Here is a 20,891-nt window from a genome sequence, read left to right on the forward strand (position 1 = left end):
GTGAGGGGGGGGGGGGGGGCGTGAGGCCTGATGTTCACGCGGTCGATAAGGTGGGCAGCGGGTAACAGGGAGTTTGCCCCATAAATCTATCTTGGCCGCGTTGACAGAGGACAGCAGTTGGCGCGCACAACTCTCGGTAAATTGCTTCATGGTTAAACTCGTTACGCTGAGCAAATTACTCATTTTGCGAAACGGCCTATCGTTAGCCGCGTCGTGGTGTGTTTGTATGGTTTTAAAAAGGGTTGCGGTGCATGTGGGAGCTTTCGACTCTCATGTTTATCGTTGCTTTATTGCGGCACGCGCGCCGTGAACAAAAAACGAAAGGAACCCGATGTACTGTAAGATTGAGTTTATATGCGTGGCCACCTTATAAATTTCTTTTGTGACAATCGTCATACACCGAATTTTAATGGTAAGTAAGTCAAGGTTTACTGCATATTGTCGTAAAAAATTTTATTTTATAATATATAGTAAGTAATAATTGTAATAACTTTTGAATGGATTTAGTCAATGTTATTGTGATTTATGACAATGTAAATGGAAAGTAATGAAAAGTCTTCTTTTAGTATGACATTCAGTTAATATTAAAGAGAACTTGTTACTCAATTTTCGATTGAAATTTAGTTTAACAATCTAAATTGTATTATATTTCACATTTTTTTCTATAGTCGCAAATAAAGTTAAAGATTGAGAAAGTAGTGAATATATGTGTGTGTGTGTGTGCGGGCGCGTGCGTGCGTGCGTACGTGCGTGTGTGTTTCTAATAAACATTTATTATCATGTATATATGAATTCCATCATAATTAAAAAACTTTTCTAATACTAAAGTTTTTTCTACTTAAAAAATAATAATATAAAAGATGAATTCTCCATTACTAAAAGTATAATATTTTGCGCGCGAAGCGTTGTTCGTAATTACGAATAGCTTACAAAAGATTTCGAAAACAGGTGCTATTATTTGCACTAAATTAAGCCTACACTATTTTTGCAAAATTTTGTATGCATTTCCCTTTTAATAATATCGAGCATATAAAAAGCAATATTTTTTGAAAAATTAATAAAACTTGTACACAACAATAACCTTTAAATATAATAATAGTGATCATATATTAATAAATAATAATAGGACACATTATTATTCTTGCTGGTCAATGTTTACGCAAGACCAAACATTGAAATCAATTAAAAAAAAATTGAGTACACCCCAATTCTATTTGTTCAAAATAAAATAATTTTTTTTAAGAAACAATTCTTTTATAGTACTGACTTGTTAATTATTATATTTGAAAATTTTATATAGATACAATTTTTTTAAATCTTATTGGGTAATGTAGGTGTTAGAATTGTAATCAATTAAAATAAATTTGAATACTCAATTTTATAAATGAGATACTCTTACAAATTGATATAAATTTTTTATTTAACATCAATACGTTTAGTATGATACAAAACTATTAATAAAAAAAAAGTATTTAAAGGTTTTTTTATTTTTATAACAATACAGCCAATTATTTAGCAAACTGTTATACATATTATATCTATTCTGCAAATTAGAATCAAACTACCATTCAAAACATTCACAAGCCTTTTTAGAGAATTTTCCAATTGACAATATTGTTTTAATGCCGAGGCATCTTGTGTAGGAAACATGTATTAGAATTTAACTCGTCATTCTTATTCTCATCATACTTCCTTAGTGAGATATAAAATTTTCTTTAATCACAGTATTTACTCGATGTAACATTGCATAAGGTATGGTTACGAATTAACTGGGATAGGTATCTTGCTGAATACTCGTAGAATTTAAGTGCTTGATATGAGTAAAAAGCTCAGAAAATATCGGGCAAAAGAAATTTCTAATCGCGACTTACTCATCGTACACAAGAGAATTAAAGCGAATGGATCGAAGAAACGAACGTGACTTCTTATAAATCAAGCGACTTCTATGTTCTTTTTCAATCTTCGTCACTCATTAAAGGAAACTTCTCGTTATTATAGCTTCTTCCGCCATTAAAACTACTGACGTGCATGCTTATCTATGCACATACGCACTCATATAGATTTCCACGAGGTTTGTGAGCTGTATACATTAACATAAACTCCTGTTTTTAAAGGTAATATTTTTATTTCTTAAAATTAATATTCTTATTTGTTTGAAATTTCAATTTCTTCCATTTATATGATTAGTTTTATTTCTGCCTTGTATTGTATATCGAAGGAAACTTATTTTTGTAAGAAAGTTCAGACAGAGTTGCTCTAAGGCAATTATATAAAAAAATTGATATATTTTCTATCTGTCGTAATATATCTGTCATAGAACTCGTAAATCATGGTAAAACTGTTTTATTAAACTGTTTTGCAGCTCAGAATTATGCCATATTCAGACTTTATAAGCATTTCAATTCTTTAAAAATGTTATTTTGTTTTTGATGAATTAAATACTATACTTACTATTACGTGTATAATTAATAATAATTTTCAATTACATATGATTTTATTTTTTATTTAATTAATGATATGATTTAGTTAAGTATTTAATTTAATTTAATTTAATTAAGAAAATAGTATACGTTTGAATTGAACTTTTTATAACAATTGTTGACATTACATTGTAATATATTAAGTTTAATTTTAATTTTAAATTGTAATATTAGTAATGAGTAGATTGTCTCAGTCGCAAATTCGGTACATATTAAAATGACCGGTAGCTTAGTTTTTTTTTTTTTTAAATAACTGAATTAGGCTAAGAGTAAAATAACCGAAAAACATTCTTTTTAAAGAATGTCTGTTAGCAACATAAAAGTTTATGACAAAACTCGAGAATTCATAAAAATGTTGCATAATTTAAGACTGAATCGAAATTTAGCATAATCGAACTCTACATATAGATTAAATAATTACTTGTATAAAGTTGTAAAGCAATTTATATAAGTATTTACTGTATATGCAAATATAAATTATATAATAATACAAATTATCAGTTTTGTAAATTTTTATTTCGTTATCAAGCAGCATCATTAATATTTTAATAAAGTGAAATTTTAATAAAAAATCGAATGCAATTCAAATAACTGTATAACTTGATCTAAAAACTCTTGAAGTTATTATAAAATTCATCGAAACCAAATTTACTCAAAACAATATTATACAATGAATTAATTTCTAAGAATCATGATACAAAATTTTACATAAATATGTAGCTATATTATATGGTTTGATATATTTATTAAAGTTTATTTGACTTATAAAAATATAAACTCTTAAAATGTGGTGGACTTGAGATAGTTAAAGCTAGATTCTTATTGAGTTCCTTTTTATGTGGCAATATAGTATAATACAATGGAGCTTGTTTTAAAAGTTTAAAAGAGGTGGAAGCATGCAATAAATAATTGATATGTTTTATATAGATTAAGGAAACTTTTAAATTATGTATAGAGCCGGCCAATTAAAATTTACATCCTTTGGTATTTATTATTGTTATTTATTGAGTGTTTATGGATATATAATTATACATAACTTCTGCCAATTTCATACAGATGCTAATTTATATTTAAAAAGTTTAAAAAATATAGAGTGAGTAAGCTGTTGCTTTTGAAAAATGTAGTTGCGGAACATCAAAACTTGGCAGTTATGAGAAATACAGAGATCTAGTACTTAATATGTCTTTAAAATATCATATGACATAAGACATCTTCAAAGGCGGTGGTGTTTCTTCAATTTATTTTGAATCTTTGCCCGTACTTGAAAAGTCGGTGAAGGCTAAAGGTTGCAAGGAAATAAAAATTACTTATGTCGCAAGAAAGGACCTGACCCGATAGCGTGATTATGAAGTCTTTTCTCACGCGGCATCTGGTTCACGACTGTGAACGTGATTTTTACGCGTGTGACGAATACTTTATTACCCTTGGAATTGACGTCTTCTTAAGAACAGCCGCACTCCCGAGCTTTCTGTTGCGATGTTATTGTGCCTATTTTTGATTGTGACAAGTAAGAAGCGTCGCGATTTAATGGTTGTGTGAGACATGTCGCGGATAGTGAATAAAATAGTTTATTGCACTTTTGTTTATCGTATATGTGATTACTTGGATGAATTTCAATATGGCTTTGAATAATTAATGAAAATAGTCATATCACTTTTCAAGTGATTTTGATTTTGATCGAGTATTGATATCGTTTGTAATAGAACTAAACTATCTATATAGAACTAAATAGACTAAATAGAACTAAATACTCAGAGTAGTTTTTATATTTCAGCGTTTTGCATTAGAGCATTGATTTTTAATGCTTTTTATGAGGATTTAATGTTACTCTATCAGAATAAATTTTATTCATTTAGAATATTGATTTGTAAAATAAAATAATTTGAACAACGAAAATTAATTATAAAAGTAGCCAATAGTAATTATACAAATAAACTTTAAGCTAAAATATTAAAAAAAAAAACCGAAATTTATTGTAAATTTTATTATTTTACAGATGCCATTATATTATATAGAGATTATATACAGATTCGATGAAATGCGAAAGATATTTTATATATTTCGTAAGGCTATCAAAGTTTCATTACTTTAATATTATTTCATCGACCTTGAATATTTAATGAACAACAATTAATATATTTTCTTATTGTTTAGTCGATTTTAAAATAGTATGATTTTCAATATATTACTTTTTATTCTTGTAACTATCTCATAAGAATATTTTTAAATAGCTAGTATGAAGAATTTCACGGCAGTTTAGTTTTTAATTAAGTCCACTCTTCTTTCCAATAAAATCACAACATTAATAATGGAAAGGACTAAATGAGCCAGAGCTAAAAAATGAATAATATCTTTTAACTCTAATGAATTCGATTACCAGAGCGATGTAACATACATAAACATTGTAAATATGTCATAAATCAGCCGCTCCACGTCCGCTACTGCATTCCAGGGTGGTCTCTTTCCTTTGAAAGCGGCCATCGTACTTCTTGGGAGGTGTATGTACTGCTTCGTTTACTCTTTTATTTTAGTTCATTTTGTTTTATTATTTCTTTTTTTTCATAACGAACAAACAGAAGGAACTAGCACTCTCAACTCTTTAAAGGAGCTCTTAAGCTCTCGTACTTTTGCGTCAGAAACAAGGCTCCGGTTGAGTAAATCAAAACTATTCCGCTATGGAGAAGAAAAGAGTTTCGCACTCGTGAGTGAGAAAACTCAGGAGGTCACTATACCAGTGGATAACTTCGTCGCCTAGTTTCAGGATGCAAGCAGTGCATACAGACGGGGTGGAATGTAAAGAGGATAGAGAAAGCAAAAAGCGCGAACTTTCTTTTGCTGCTGAATTTAATTCGTTTTTCTACGCGTCTCGAGTATTGTAAAAAAGTTAAGGATGAACTTTTTATGTTTAGGCTTCGAATGTAAAGACACGAGTTATTGTTGATTTAAAGTTTAAAATGAAATGAGATCTTTTTCTGATTTATATACGCTTGCGTGACAGAATAAGTATCGGTGACTTTTTATGAATAGTGAATATGAATAAAAAGGACATAAAGCTATGTAAACAGTTGGATTTTGATTTGGGTGGTAAAAATATAGTTTTTAAAATGAATATTAAAAGTTAGATTTCTTTACTGAATGGTATGAAATGTGATACACTTTTTAATTATTTAATATTTTATTTTGTAGAAAATCGATACTTTTATAAAAGTATATTTTTAAAACTAATAAAATAAAATAATTGATTGTATCATAAATATTTTTATTAGTGATCTACTTGTAGTTCACATTTGGTAATTACGTGCTTATTTGATCTAAAACTGTAACGTCCTGCGTGTAATTTTTAAGGGTTTATTAATAAAGTAATAAATTAATTGTAAGTGATTTAAAATAATATATAAAATTATTCTCATTTCTTTATAAATAAATATTCAAAAATTTCTTAAGCATTTATTTCCATTTTATCATTATAATAATATAATATATTAAAAGACGCTTGATTTTACCATATATGGATTTAGTTTAAATAATGTGTTATTTGAAATGATTTGTTTAGTGTTGCTTAATGTAGTTATTATATATTTACAAGCATTGACATTTTTTAATATTTTGTGTTCTTTTACGAAATTTTATTTGTATGTAAATATATTAATATTTGTACAATAGAATTGTAACTACTCTTTAAAATTGTATATAAGTAACTTATATATATTTTTTTATTCTACTATTTATTACAATATTCTTATATTTGGTTTTATTTGTTTTTATTAAACCAATTTATTGTAATAACAACAAAAATGATTTATCTAGATTTTTTTAATTTTAAAAAGTTATAAATAATTAATTAAAAAATTAGTTATATATTTTATATTATAAATAATTGCATGTAAATATAAAATTTTTATTGCATTCATTTACTCAAATATTGATTAATTAATCAAATAGTTAATGACATTTTTGTCTATATGCATAAAAAGAAATACTAATGTAAATAATTTTGTTATAAATTTTTTCTTTAAAAATGTCATTCTTACCTGGATGTTGCAGGAAAAGTATCGTTTTTTTGACCCAGTACATCTTTCGTTATTATAGTCACTAAAACATAAAAGCAATTTTTAAATATGTAACCCAACCATTTTTAAATTAATAAAGCCTGATTCATTTATAATTTAAAAGTATTTAATATATATGACATTAATGAACTTAACAAAAAAAATTAACTCTATATTTAAAGGTTTCATATTTTGTCGAAGAAGAAAAATGGCTTTAAGTACAACAATTCTTATATATAAACATAATAATTGCATTTATTTAAAGTTTTGAAAAAATGAAGCCGGCTACGACCAATGCGTATCGAATTTAATTACAAATTACATAGGTTTAAAAGACTTTTCCGAAAGTTAGGTTGCGGAAGGTTAGACGCGGGTTAAAAGCGGGAAGTCCTTAATCGGATTTTACAGCCCGTTTAGTCGTTAAATGCATTCGGGCGTTTAGTATCGTCATCCTTCTTCTGTTTAGCGATGTCACCGTCGTCAACGGGGAGCTCAATGCTTTTCTTCATTCGGGGAGTGCGACTGAGTGCACGAAAAAAGTAGATCATGCCAATATTTTTCTAACGAGTGAAGCTGGAATAAGGCAAAAATGTGCCCGCTATAATCGAGGGAAAAACATGCGAATGGTTCTTTCGATGCTCATTTAATTTGAACCCTGTCAGGAAAAACTAATGTTGCTGAGCCTATAATAGCCTTTTATTTATTTCTACCGCAAGAGCGCCAGAATTTTTATTTTGCCCAGAAATGCTTTGAGAAACGAGTGTTCTTAATCGTTAACCGAGACTCATCAAACTTTCTATTAGTATTTGTTTTTTTGTCAAACTAATACATATGTTACGACATGCACGTACCGATAAATAAAATATGAAATCAATAATTTCATAGATGTCTATAATAATGCAACATAAATTATAAATTTTATCTTAATCAATTAATCTTATCAATTAACTATTTACACAAGCATGTGCCATATTATTTTTCTAATTTTTATTTCGCATTTGCCAATAATATGCTCAAATATCCATTCGCTATTTTTCTATCACAATGTTTATAAAATATGAGTTTCAAAAGTATTTACATATATATAAATGGAATATAAATATCCTATTCAATTGCTTATCAATATTTGTATATTCGTAAAAATTGTTATTTTCACATAATGAAACGTTTATTTTACATTTTAGATTATGAATTAAAAGTGATATTAAATTAACATTTTCTCTACTGCAAACCAAAATTTTAGCTTATAAATTTCATCTATAAAATTTATGGATTCTCTTTTTATTTAGTCTCTTTTAGCTACTCAAATAATTCCACTATTGCGCACTTTTGCACAACGTCGAAAAGATCACTCAAGAAATAGTTTACTGAAGATTAAAATTCAATAGTCTATAAAAAGCCAGCTTACAACGACACTTTACAACATCATTCGATCATCAAACTTACTCTCTATCGAGGCAGTCACGAGTTTGGTGCGCAACACCGCCGCCACAAGTCCTCGAGCAGGAGGTTGGGTGGGACCAGGGGCCCCAGCTGCCTTGCTCGGGCTCCTCGTTTTCCAGAATATAGTTGCTTGGTGCGTAGCTTTCACCGTGCTGCCTCCTGTGCCTGTCATGACGTAATCGTATGTGATGCTAGAACAGAAAAAAGGTTAAGGTGATTAGAGAATTAGAAACACGGAGACAATTAGGAGTGTTTATGAATTTTGAAGGATTTGAACGAAGCTGATATCACTTGTCTTTAATTTATCCACGTAATTATTTATAATTCTCTTACATCATGTATGTATCTATGTTTATTTTAAAAAAAGTCAAGAGTACAGGGCATTATGCCTAAATAGTCATGCCCTAAATAAATTCTAAATAATTTATTAGCAAAAATTATGTATAAATTCGTATTCATTCTGAATAAAATAGAGAATCTTGTTTTAATTTTCATAAAAGCTACAAAGTTTATATATTTTTTACGAACTAGTGTATCATTGCATTTATAATAATTATTGATGAAAGAAGTAGATTCCATAGGTGAAAGCATTTCATAAGCTCGATATTTTTATCTGTTAAATACTAGTATATAAAAGTTGGCTATCGATTTCCATTTCAATTAAGCATCTATCTAGCATCTATCTTTTTATTGGAAGACTTTACACAACTATTTATGCATATCATTACCAAAAATTCACACGACCAACCTTTAATTACTTGATTTTTTTTGCAATTACGCTTAAAGAGGAGTAGCAAAAACGTCAAGTGGTTGGGCTTTAAAAATACGCGAAAACGTTGAGAGGCTACGACTAATTTCAGAGCAAATAGAGCTACATAGGGTTGAGTCCAAGTGCCCGTATAACATTTCAATGGATAGGTCCTTCTGGCACGTGTCCAGAACAGTTTCCATTTGTTGGGATGAGAGCTGCAAGATGCGGTTTCCTATAAAATTATCGCCCATGGGTAGTTAGTTATCTCATCGCTCTTAAATGTTTGCTCAATTTTTAAAACATTGGTCATTGATTTAGTATCAACTAAATAATTTTGATTTATATAAAATATCATAGTTAATGAATAAAAGAAAAGAACTATAGTCAGTAATTAATTTAAATATTACTTACAAACTACGAATGTCTATTTTTCTGAAAATTACAAAATCTTATGTAAATTTAACAAACGCAAATGGTACATAATATTTGTATATATTGTTAGTGTTTAATATATAAGTTATATTATATTCTCATATGACTGTTTTATTATTATTATTTAAATTTGTAATACATAAACAATGTATTTTAATACGAAGACATATAATTCTTTAAGTTTGCATTGAAACTGTAATAAATTTAATTCAATGCGATTAAAGAAGATTATATTTAATTTAACTAATTAAGAAAATACGGTAATTCTTTCGGAATTTTACAATTACAGAAAAGATGGTCAACGAAGGTTGATTTAAAATGTGAGTATTGTTAATGAGATTTAATTAAAATTTACTAGTAGAATATAAATAGCTTTTTTCCAAAATTTTTTTATAAGACACTAACTTTTTATTAATATGTAAACCATTTGAATGGATACAATTGGTTAAAATATTCGAAAATATATAATTTAATATACAATTTAATTTTGAAATTTTCGCAGTAATAAGTGAAGAATAATAAGAATCATATTTTTACGAAGCTATGCCTCAGAATTCTATGATATTTAATTAATGTACGATGTAAATATTTATATATCTTAACATAATAGTTAAATGAATATTAGGATGTATAATGTGTTGGATGAATGATTTACTTCAAATTTTTCGAAACGTAAATAAATTCATTAACAATTGATTATAAATTAAAAAAAAAAGGGAGAATATAAGTATTTTTGTACTCGAAATATTAGGAGTTCTTAAATATCTACGAGTATTACTACCCTTAAGTCGAGGCAAATATTACGACTACTAATTTCATACACCGTCGGTTTGACATTGTGATACTAGAAGTACACGTACCAGCACGAAATGATGAATAAATGATTGCTCATCTGAACGCACATGGCTTGTGAATTCTTAATGATTAACACCAACTGCTCACGCAAAAAGTCGGCAAAAATGTTCTTGGCATGCGCGTATCTTCATGACTTTGAGTGCAATTGGAAAACACCGTAGCCGTACATCAACCAGTCCTGTCGACGTTTTTGCCGTCCACGTCGTGGCTAGTATTAAAGCGCGGATTACGAGACGGACGCAAAAGCGAGATGTAAATACGCGAGACTTGTAGAGTAAAGAGACTCGCGTTGGTCGGTCGCAGCTGCGCCGAGGTGATTTTTATTGAGCGTGAGAGAACACATGAGGCATTTTGATGAAAGCGCCCGCAGACTCGTCTTCGCTTTTTTCCACGTTTTCCCAACGTGCACATGCGACGCTGCTTGTTCGTGTCTATCGTCTCTCGGACCCTCTCCTCTCCACCCCTTTTGTCTACGATACTTTTACGAACTCCGCATAGCTAGATTCCTAAAGAAGACGGACTGTAGATTACGAATATTACGGGCTGCGAGAGTTTCTGAACGCATGTCGAAGGGTTCCCTGTGAGTTTCTGCGGGCCCGCTTGCCTCTTCCAATGTATTCTTGGCCGTGGCACAAAAGGGATTGCTTCTTCCTCTTTGTATTTATTTTCAAGCCCTTTGCGGAACGTATTTTCACTGTAGCAGTAGGATTTTTGTAAAAATTAGTTTTTCGAAAAGTACATCTAAAGTATTAGTGGATAGAAAAGTTTAATTAAATTCACGTCAATTATGTTGAGACATATATATATATATATATAATAATTGTATCTTTCAACTTCTATATAATAATAATAATAATGAAAATGATAATAATAATAATAATAATAATAATAATAATAATAATATTAATAATAATAATAATAATAAGAAGAAGAATAAGAATAATGATAGTTTAACCGTCTGATATATTTGGTAGGAATACGATAGTATGTATGGAATCTTAATATTTTAAAGCTATTTTATACATTTGCTTCATCGGAATATCAGTAAGAAATAAAATTAAAAGAAGTTTCAATGTTTGTACTATTTAAAAAGTCACTCTATGTTTTTAATAGGATTTATTCAAATCGTTATTATATCAGGGCAAAGCCTGTAATTTCGAAGTTTAACGCTAATTTCATTCACGAACTAATTATTCAAATGCACTTGATTATATTGCACATGCGTGTAATTCTGCGGAATTTAATTTCCTATGTAGACAGGTACAAAGTTAACGGTTTATAATATTCACAATCGGGTTAGTATGGCATTGTCTAATTCTAAAGATACATCTTCCTTTTTCGATGTCAGAATTATGAGAGCTAAGTAACTTATAGATTTGAAGTCCCAATTTACACAAAAGTTTGGAAATTCTGTCCAATGCAGAAATCTATGCCAATTACTTTATCTGTATGAAACTGCGAATTTCATTGGTTTATTGTACGATCGATTTGATAATTGTATTAAAAGTTAGTAGACAAGACATTACATTTCTAATTCGTGCTATTAATATAAACTTGCTCATACACTATCAAATGAAAATTTCTACTTATTACTTGAATTAAAAATATAAGATATATTAAATTAAATTATATTTTAACCATACTAGTCAAGTATTTTATTAGTTAAATTTTTAATTAAGTAAATATTATCTCGACTAATGAAAAAATATATTTTAAAAATACAATTAAAATGAATAAAAAATATCGAAGGGTAAAAATTGAAGGATAAATTTTCAAGCGATGTTTAATAAAATCATATAATGGATTTTGAATATGATTTAAATTGATTATATTAATTGAAATTAGTCCATATTATAATAGCAATATAATAAAATATGCAGATAAAAAATAGAATTCAAAGACTTTATTAGAATTATCAGACGATATCAAGAATTTGCAGCCATAAATCAATTGTTCCATTTACCGCTTAAACGGTGACTAACAAAAGATTATATACAATACAATATAACCAATAAGCCTCTCTCCTTATCTCACACTTTAGTTAGAATCGTTTATGAAGAGCTACCATTTATCTTTATATTAACTATTTTGAGCACTAAAAGCTCATTATTAAGGATAAAGTTCTCTTTATATCTTTGTAATTTCAGCATAAAAAATTATTTAACATGAACAATGATAAGAAGAATAATAACGAGATTTATTAATAAATTTTTTGTAATTTCATAGATTAATTCATGATTATATAAAAGCAAAGTATATTATTTGTTAAATTTTTACTTGAGTAAGTAAAAATAATGGTGCGCGATTTTCAGTGCTGCAAAAATTATATTGCCCTTCATAAAATAATTTTTATGAGTTGATTCATTACTAGCCCTTTTATGATTGTATCTTTAATGAAATATATGACCTTACAATAGAAAAGGTTTACAGTTTCTCATTCGCATGTACTTATGAAACTCGTGAACATCTAATTTATGCTAATTACACGCGATTGTATTTCAAGAGAGTTGAACGACCTCTGAAGATCTGATAGTTTCCAATTAATGGTTATTGCATATAAAGTTTAATAACAATTAATATAAATATTTTTTCAATTAATATACGTTAGACCAAAAATGAATTCGAATATAAAATAATTTATTTAAGTTTGCCTTTAATCTTATATATACTTGCAATGTCACCATTAACTGAATTTTATAGTATTCTTATTTTCATTATATCGCATATAATGAAATTAATTTATAAAAGTTAAATTTTTCCATGATATTTGTAAGTTAATAAATAGAAAAAATTTTGAATGTAAAAAGAAATTTTATAATTAATAGTTTTACATTAAGTTTTAATTATTTAATACTTATATTTAGAATTTTTTAGTATTTACATTTTATTTATTTCTTTTATTATCTATCATTATATTTATTTGTCATATTTTTAATTTATAAGAATATGTGATTTATAAATATATAATTTTTTACAAATAAATTGAAAAAATATAAATAAATTTTATTTAGTAGTTGCATAAATTTTAATTGGATTTTGAAAATTTTAATTAAAATTGTAATTGAGATTGTAATTTCTTTTTATATTTATTTCATTTTATAATTAAAAGTAGTTATTAAAAACTGGGTTAAATATTTATTGATTGATTCAATCATTATTTATATTACAATTTTTGCTCTTAAAGAAAAATTTAATAATTTTAAATTTTAATTATTGTTTAGACAATTAAAATTTCACAACATGCCCTTATGAGTAATACGATTAATACGAATAATACTTATGAGTAATTTATTTTTTCAGTATACTTGTATATTAACTGTAAAGGTATTTAATTTATAGATTTTTGTTAAAATTATATTTTATTCAATTGCAATTCAAATTTTAATAAGATTTAATTTTATATTAAATCGAATAAAAACTTTATGACTCTTCTAACTGTATGATTATTTAATAAAATATTTAAAATTCACACATAATAAAATATATACTTATAAATTAAACTATAATATATAAACTATATAATTCTATGTATTTTTATGCAATAACAAAATAAACAATTTGTGGTAATAAGAACTGAAGGAAATGATGAAAATATGTATGTTCAGGAATATTATTGCAGTATTTGGTATAATTGTTCTTCTATTAAAAAGGTAAATAAACTATATTGTTAAATTAAATTAAAATAAATAGCAGCTTATACATATAAATAGGAACTTATCATATATTTTAAATTGGCTTTTAAGTATTTCCGAATATGAGACATATTTTTTGAAATTAGTAATAGCTATTACATTACAATAATTTATTTTCATTAAGTTATAGAATAATAATTACATTATAACGATAAAGTTTAATAATATGCATATATTTTTTACACCACAAAAATAATACATTTTATTTTACATTTATGTAAAACAAGCATAGAAATCTTTTTATTGAATATTTAATATATTATTTAAATTACACATTAAAATTGTTTCGATTACTATAAAAATATAAACAAGATACTATGTTTCCCATAGTATTAAAAGGCTCATATAATTAGAAGAAGTTGTACATATTTTTTTATATTTTAGAAAGAAAATTAATAATTTTTATCAAATCCGTTTTTAAAATAAAACCTTGAATTAAAAACCTATTATTGAAAAAAGTATAAAGATGTATAAAAGTACATTTAATTATTCTGCTAGTAGCTTTTCATGTAAACTTAGTTTTTATGTAAAGTACTGAAATCAAATTTACCTTGACAAGATCTGATTTTCTAATACGGTTCTCTAATACATGAATGGCAAGGAAAGTAAATAAGTACACATGATTTTGAATGTATCAACGTTAGAGTTAGTTGGTGACGCGCGTGGCAATGACTTTGCTGTATTACGTAATGACCAAGGCATGAAACGTAACCTTGAAACACAATCCGTTTTCAAGAGTGATGATGGGTCGTATCGACTTTTATCGTCTCGCGATTCGATAATCTAATACTTCTTCCACTGTCAAAAATTATCATCATTTTATTATTCAGAAAAAGTACACGAATTGATCGTGTATACATAGGCATTGATTTATTCTTGCAATTGTACATGTTTTACAAGATGCAATTGCTTGTACCAATGCTAACTTAGGTTATTTCGTTGAAATAATAAAATTGTTTAATGTTACAAGATAATGAATTTACTTTTATTACAATGCATTGTTGATTCACGCATTTATCATTTACTTGACATAATTTTTTCAACATCATAATTAATATTTTACATGATATTTCGTTTTTTAAATTTTAACTAATTTGGAAAATATTTTACACTCAATATTTTATTTTATATATATTTTATATATATGTAATGAATGCTTCAGTAGTTTAGTTAAAATATTTAATGTATTCACAGTATATGCTAAAAAAAGTAAAACAAAAAAATTAAAATTAAATTATTGATTATATTTTATGTTTAATAATGTAAACTAAATATTTTACTCAATATTTGTTTTTACTATAATTCAAAGCTTAAAGTATTAGGTTCGTCGATAAAGCAATTTCTTGGAAATGAAAAAAATGTCACGAAGGGCAATCCATTGGCATTTTATTGAAAATGAAATTCTGTTGGATGGAAATCTTTTTTAATTACGGAATACATTTTTTTCGCTATAGGTGTTGCTCGCATCGTTAACGATTTCATATATGCATACAAATATTCCTAGACATTTTATGTTTTTTATATATAACATCAATTTAATCAGGATTAACCAAGCTGTTGGAATAGCAGTTTATTGCGCGTAATGGATAAAAACTTTCATTGAGGATGCCGTGCTTTTTTATTCATATTTGTTTTCAATTTTTCGACATAATAAAACTTCTTCAATTTCAACTTAACTTTCTGAATTTTCATTTTTTCTTGTCGTGATTTTAAAGTTTTTATGTATCTGTACGTATTTTATGCCTTCTCCTTTTTACACCTCTCAAATTTCATATCGGCCCTATCCGTTGCGACGAACTTTTTATTTTCCGATAAGTATAACGGAGTCATGCACTTTCTCTTTATTTTATGCAGCATCTAATGCGGAAAGGGATTCATATAGTGGAGTACTATGAATACAAAGCTTATCATTATAACTACGTGCTTGGGCTAGACGTTCAGCCGTCAATTAACACTTAAACCAAGTTGGAGTAAGTTCGTATTCTCATCCGTCTCTTTCATGCAACCGCTGACCAGCTTGACGTCCCGCAAAAATACGATTCACTCTTGGCGTCCCTCCTCCTCTTGTTCCATTTAGTCGGTGTAACACGATCCCCTGGGTGCGTGTGCGACATACACGCGCACCCAGATTACCCAACGGATTCTGTCCCTTACGGACGTGGGCAGCTCCTGAATCTCGGCACTGGTTCCCAGATGCGTCGCGTATACGTATGTAAGGGGTACAGTCGTGACTGGAAGTTCATCGAGGATGTTGGGGACCTCCGAGACAGTCGCTTAGCAAGGACGTTTGTTTCTTCTGATTGAGATCATTCTAATTATTTTCTACTGCATTTGAGAGTTTTGATTATAGACATTGCATATTTTTATTCACTCATTACAAACGAAATAATATGTATAATGTTTAAGACACGTCACAATTATTTTTGTTACTATTTACATGGAGATTAAATGTCGATGAAGATCATGATAGATCGTGAAAAAGAAGAGTGTACACGTTTTTAAATATAAGACTGGATGCTTTGTATTTGGGATCGACCCGACTGTCGATAATGCTGTAACACAATTTCTCTAAATTATGTTATTTAATTCCCGATACATTGACAAGCAAAGGGCTATTAAAATTTCATTGCCTAACGTTTCCGTCTTTGAATTTTCCAAAGACTTTCATTTATGCACACATGTAGAGTTTTAGTAAATATTACTGAGCTTCTCATCAAAATTACAAATGATGTATCTATAGATTTCAAAGGAGTTTTATACTTCATTTCTTATGATTGTTTCGAATTTTTCAGTTCTTTTGAATTATTTCAGTAAAAAAAGGAGTTTGTAAACGTTCGTAAGAAAAATATATGAATATAAGAATTGCACGGAGAATAAATAAAACATCATTGTCTTATATTTGAATATCATAGGTGTAATACATATCATTTCCCATTTCTATTTTGCAATTATCTGATATAACCTGTATTCATTAATTAATAATGAAAAATATAAAATCTTAATTTTATTTGTTTTTAATGAGATTATATATCAAAAAGTAATTAATTTGAATTCTTATTATTATTTGGATAGTTCGATACTTTATTTCAATCGGATATTTTTCGGTCACGATAAGTCACAAAAATGAATAAAAAGGAATATTAAAGCGGAAAATTTTTATTCATTATATATACGTAATAATTTTTCTTAAAAGACTTTTTATAAATAACAGCAATTTGAATCACGTTCATAAAAATTTCATTTTTAACAATCTCATTTGCTTAAAACTTAAATATCGTCTAAAAAATGTTTCAAAATATTTTTATCATCATTAAATTAAATTGTTGCCTTTTTTTAAATGCTATTACAAATGTATAAAAATTAAAAGAAAATTTCAACATACCAGCAAACTTTTAATCAGTAGTGTACGCAGATAGTTATACGGGCTCTTTCTTTATGCTGCGCTTTACTCCTTTTCCTTGTCTTGCTAAATGGAGGAACGGACAACGTACAGAACCGTACGGAGGTATATTTTTAAGACTTTTATTCACTAGTACACCCAAGAAATACTGAAGTGTCGAGAGGTGTAAATTTATATAAAACAAGAAAGAAAAAGAAAGAAAGAGAAAGAGAGGGGTCGGAGAGAGAAAAATTAAGGAAGAATAGAAAGAAAGAAAAATAGACAGTCTAAAGAGAGACTGAGTGACTGAGAAACAGAGTGAGAAAAGGAGAAAGAGAAAGAGATTTTAAGAGAGAGAGACAGACAGACAGACAGACAGACAGACAGACAGACTGGCAGAGACAGAGACAGAGAAACAAAAAGGGACGAAGTGAGAGAGAGAGAGAGAGAGAGAGAGAGAGAGGGAGAGAGAGAGGGAGGGCGAACGAAGAAAGAAAGAGACTTACAGAGACAAAGAGAAAAAATATTGAAAGACAGAGAAAGAATGATGACTATATTAAATGCAGAATTTAAACAATAGAATATGATACCCACGTATTCATTTTATCAGGTCACAATGCATTATAGATAATTTATTTAATCGTGGGTATTCATTTAAATTCATAAGTAGCATCGAAAAATTATATATTTCAATAAAATTATATTGTATATATTATATATTATATATTATATATTCAATAAATTATTTAGGTAATGTATTTACTCGTATTATATTATTATAATAATAAATAATAAAATAATAAATAATATAATAATAAAGGTAATAATAATTGAAATTTTTAAATATAATGTTTCATGATAATAATATGTTTAGTGATATTTTTAAATGTAAATATGAAATTTGCTGTTTACTTTTTATTCGAATATTAACTATGGTATTATATCGATTTTAAATATTTTTTTTTGTTAGCACATTTACTTATACGTGCGGATCTTTCAACTTCTTTTCAATTCATTAAAATTTATATAAAAGAGGTAAAAAAAAGATTTACTTTATTATACAGTTAAAAATTTAATATAGTTAAATATATTATTAAGTAATTAGATTATACTTCCTATATTCGTTGAAATATTATTTTCTTAATTTTTCATCAATTTTTTATTTTCATTTATGAAAAATGCAACCTATATTAGCAATGACAATTCAAACTGTCTGAGTATATTATTTCAATTTTATGTTAAGAAAGAAATTTTATTTCAAAAATTCTATAGAGATTTGAGCGAACGAAGAAAGAAAGAGACTTACAGAGACAAAGAGAAAAAATATTGAAAGACAGAGAAAGAATGATGACTATATTAAATGCAGAATTTAAACAATAGAATATGATACCCACGTATTCATTTTATCAGGTCACAATGCATTATAGATAATTTATTTAATCGTGGGTATTCATTTAAATTCATAAGTAGCATCGAAAAATTATATATTTCAATAAAATTATATTGTATATATTATATATTATATATTATATATTCAATAAATTATTTAGGTAATGTATTTACTCGTATTATATTATTATAATAATAAATAATAAAATAATAAATAATATAATAATAAAGGTAATAATAATTGAAATTTTTAAATATAATGTTTCATGATAATAATATGTTTAGTGATATTTTTAAATGTAAATATGAAATTTGCTGTTTACTTTTTATTCGAATATTAACTATGGTATTATATCGATTTTAAATATTTTTTTTTGTTAGCACATTTACTTATACGTGCGGATCTTTCAACTTCTTTTCAATTCATTAAAATTTATATAAAAGAGGTAAAAAAAAGATTTACTTTATTATACAGTTAAAAATTTAATATAGTTAAATATATTATTAAGTAATTAGATTATACTTCCTATATTCGTTGAAATATTATTTTCTTAATTTTTCATCAATTTTTTATTTTCATTTATGAAAAATGCAACCTATATTAGCAATGACAATTCAAACTGTCTGAGTATATTATTTCAATTTTATGTTAAGAAAGAAATTTTATTTCAAAAATTCTATAGAGATTTGAGGAACCGCACAATCACACCTATGGCAAAAACAATAGATCCAGACAGAAAAGGAGTAAAAAAATATGGCATAGAGGAGTATCATCGAAAAGTCGGAATATGGGGCGAGCAATAAAGGTCGGAGAAGCGAATTCCATTTGCCCACTCGTAGATACCACGAGCTCATACTGTTCTTCGCATAGATTCAAGGATTGTCGCGCGCCAGTGTAACATACGATTTGCTTTTATGTATGTCTCCCTCTTTGCTTTCCCGTTCCCTTTTCCTCATACATATACACCCACAAACTTGTAATTTGGAACAGACTGCACCTGATGAAATGATTGCGGAGTATTGTTATCATCAGTGTGGTATTGTCATTTGTACTTACGTATCGTGCCTGGATATTTGTCACGTGCGAAGCCACCAGGACAAGGAGCACCAGCAGCAACCTGAAACAATCAGCAATGGTAATTATTAGGTTTGACACTGTGACAATCAGAGCTAATTTTGCCATTATTGTTAATGTTATTGACAACGACATTACATAATTAGTGGGATGGGAAATAAATGAATTCCCTATGCAAGTTATTGAAATCAATGTCGTCGATAGTCTTGTCCACAACTGAAACTACAACTTAATTTTAGCATACAAGATCTGATGCAAATTCTATTTATTTTACTTTGTTAATTATTATTATATATTAATTTTATATTTTGAAGCTGCATTAATTTATAATATTTGCATAATATATTATAAAATATTCATATGCCAGTGTCCGGAGTATACCTGCGATTTTATACGTATACACAATGCAACCTAAAAATTGAGTGTTGTGCTTTACAATAAAAGTGAATATCTCAATTTATCAGTTTAGTATTAAAATATTACGTTTACTCTATTATTTAATAAATTCTAATTTGTGAATAGCAGTAAAAGTTTTTGAATAATATATTATAAATTTATATTTCCTATTATCGTTTTTTGTTTCTTTTGTTTTTTAATTCAAATTATTATCGTGTATATGTAGACACAGTTATTATTAATTATATTATATTAAATATTTCTTTATTAACATTTTATACTTTATGATTAATAATCTGATTGATTTGTTAAAAATTAATTTTTATTTTAATTATCAATGCATTACTTTTTAATGATATATTTAAGTATCTTATGAAATATCAAATAGTAAAGATGACTTGACATACATTTTAAAGGCGTAAAACAATATTCATTTTATATAATTATCAATCACATTAAAGATGAGATCATTAAAATCAATGCATTGAATATTTTAGACATTTAAAAATATAAATTTATTATATAAAGACAATTTTTATGGTGATGCTGTTTTTGATAAGATCTTATTTTAATGCAACTAATTATTTCAATATTTTTCCTTATAAAATCAAGAATCTTACTTATAATTAGCATAATGAGATTAATGTGGCGATAAAAAATTCTATTTGTAGTTCTACTATGATTTAAAGTTGACAGAAGTAACAATGACTAAATAGTGCATGCATATTACGTAGTTAAATATTATGTTGCTTATATAATATTTAATTGCATAATGTATATTTTTCTATTTGAATATTTATTTTATTCTAATAGGATATAACATAATCTTTCGGTATTTAGTAAATATACAAGTAGTTTATTATAATTCTATTTTAAAATAATAACGTAATCGATTAAATATAATTTTAAATAGATTTCAATATGATTTTTATGTAAAATAATTAAGTGAT

The 20,891-nt window shown here is 27.0% G+C and overlaps 1 protein-coding gene across 1 annotated transcript in view; it reads right to left on the reverse strand.

Annotated features, from left to right (window-relative positions):
- The window catches only part of Ppn (proteoglycan-like sulfated glycoprotein papilin), a 136,654-nt gene that overhangs the window by 28,249 nt on the left and 87,514 nt on the right, over positions 1-20,891 (reverse strand). The window contains 3 exon segments of the mRNA XM_011498256.1: positions 6,512-6,572; positions 7,976-8,163; positions 19,528-19,588. Coding sequence (XP_011496558.1) covers positions 6,512-6,572; positions 7,976-8,163; positions 19,528-19,588 — 310 coding nt within the window.

The sequence above is a fragment of the Ceratosolen solmsi genome, unplaced genomic scaffold, assembly GCF_000503995.2.
Source record: "Ceratosolen solmsi marchali unplaced genomic scaffold, CerSol_1.0 scaffold14, whole genome shotgun sequence".
NCBI lineage: Eukaryota > Metazoa > Arthropoda > Insecta > Hymenoptera > Agaonidae > Ceratosolen > Ceratosolen solmsi.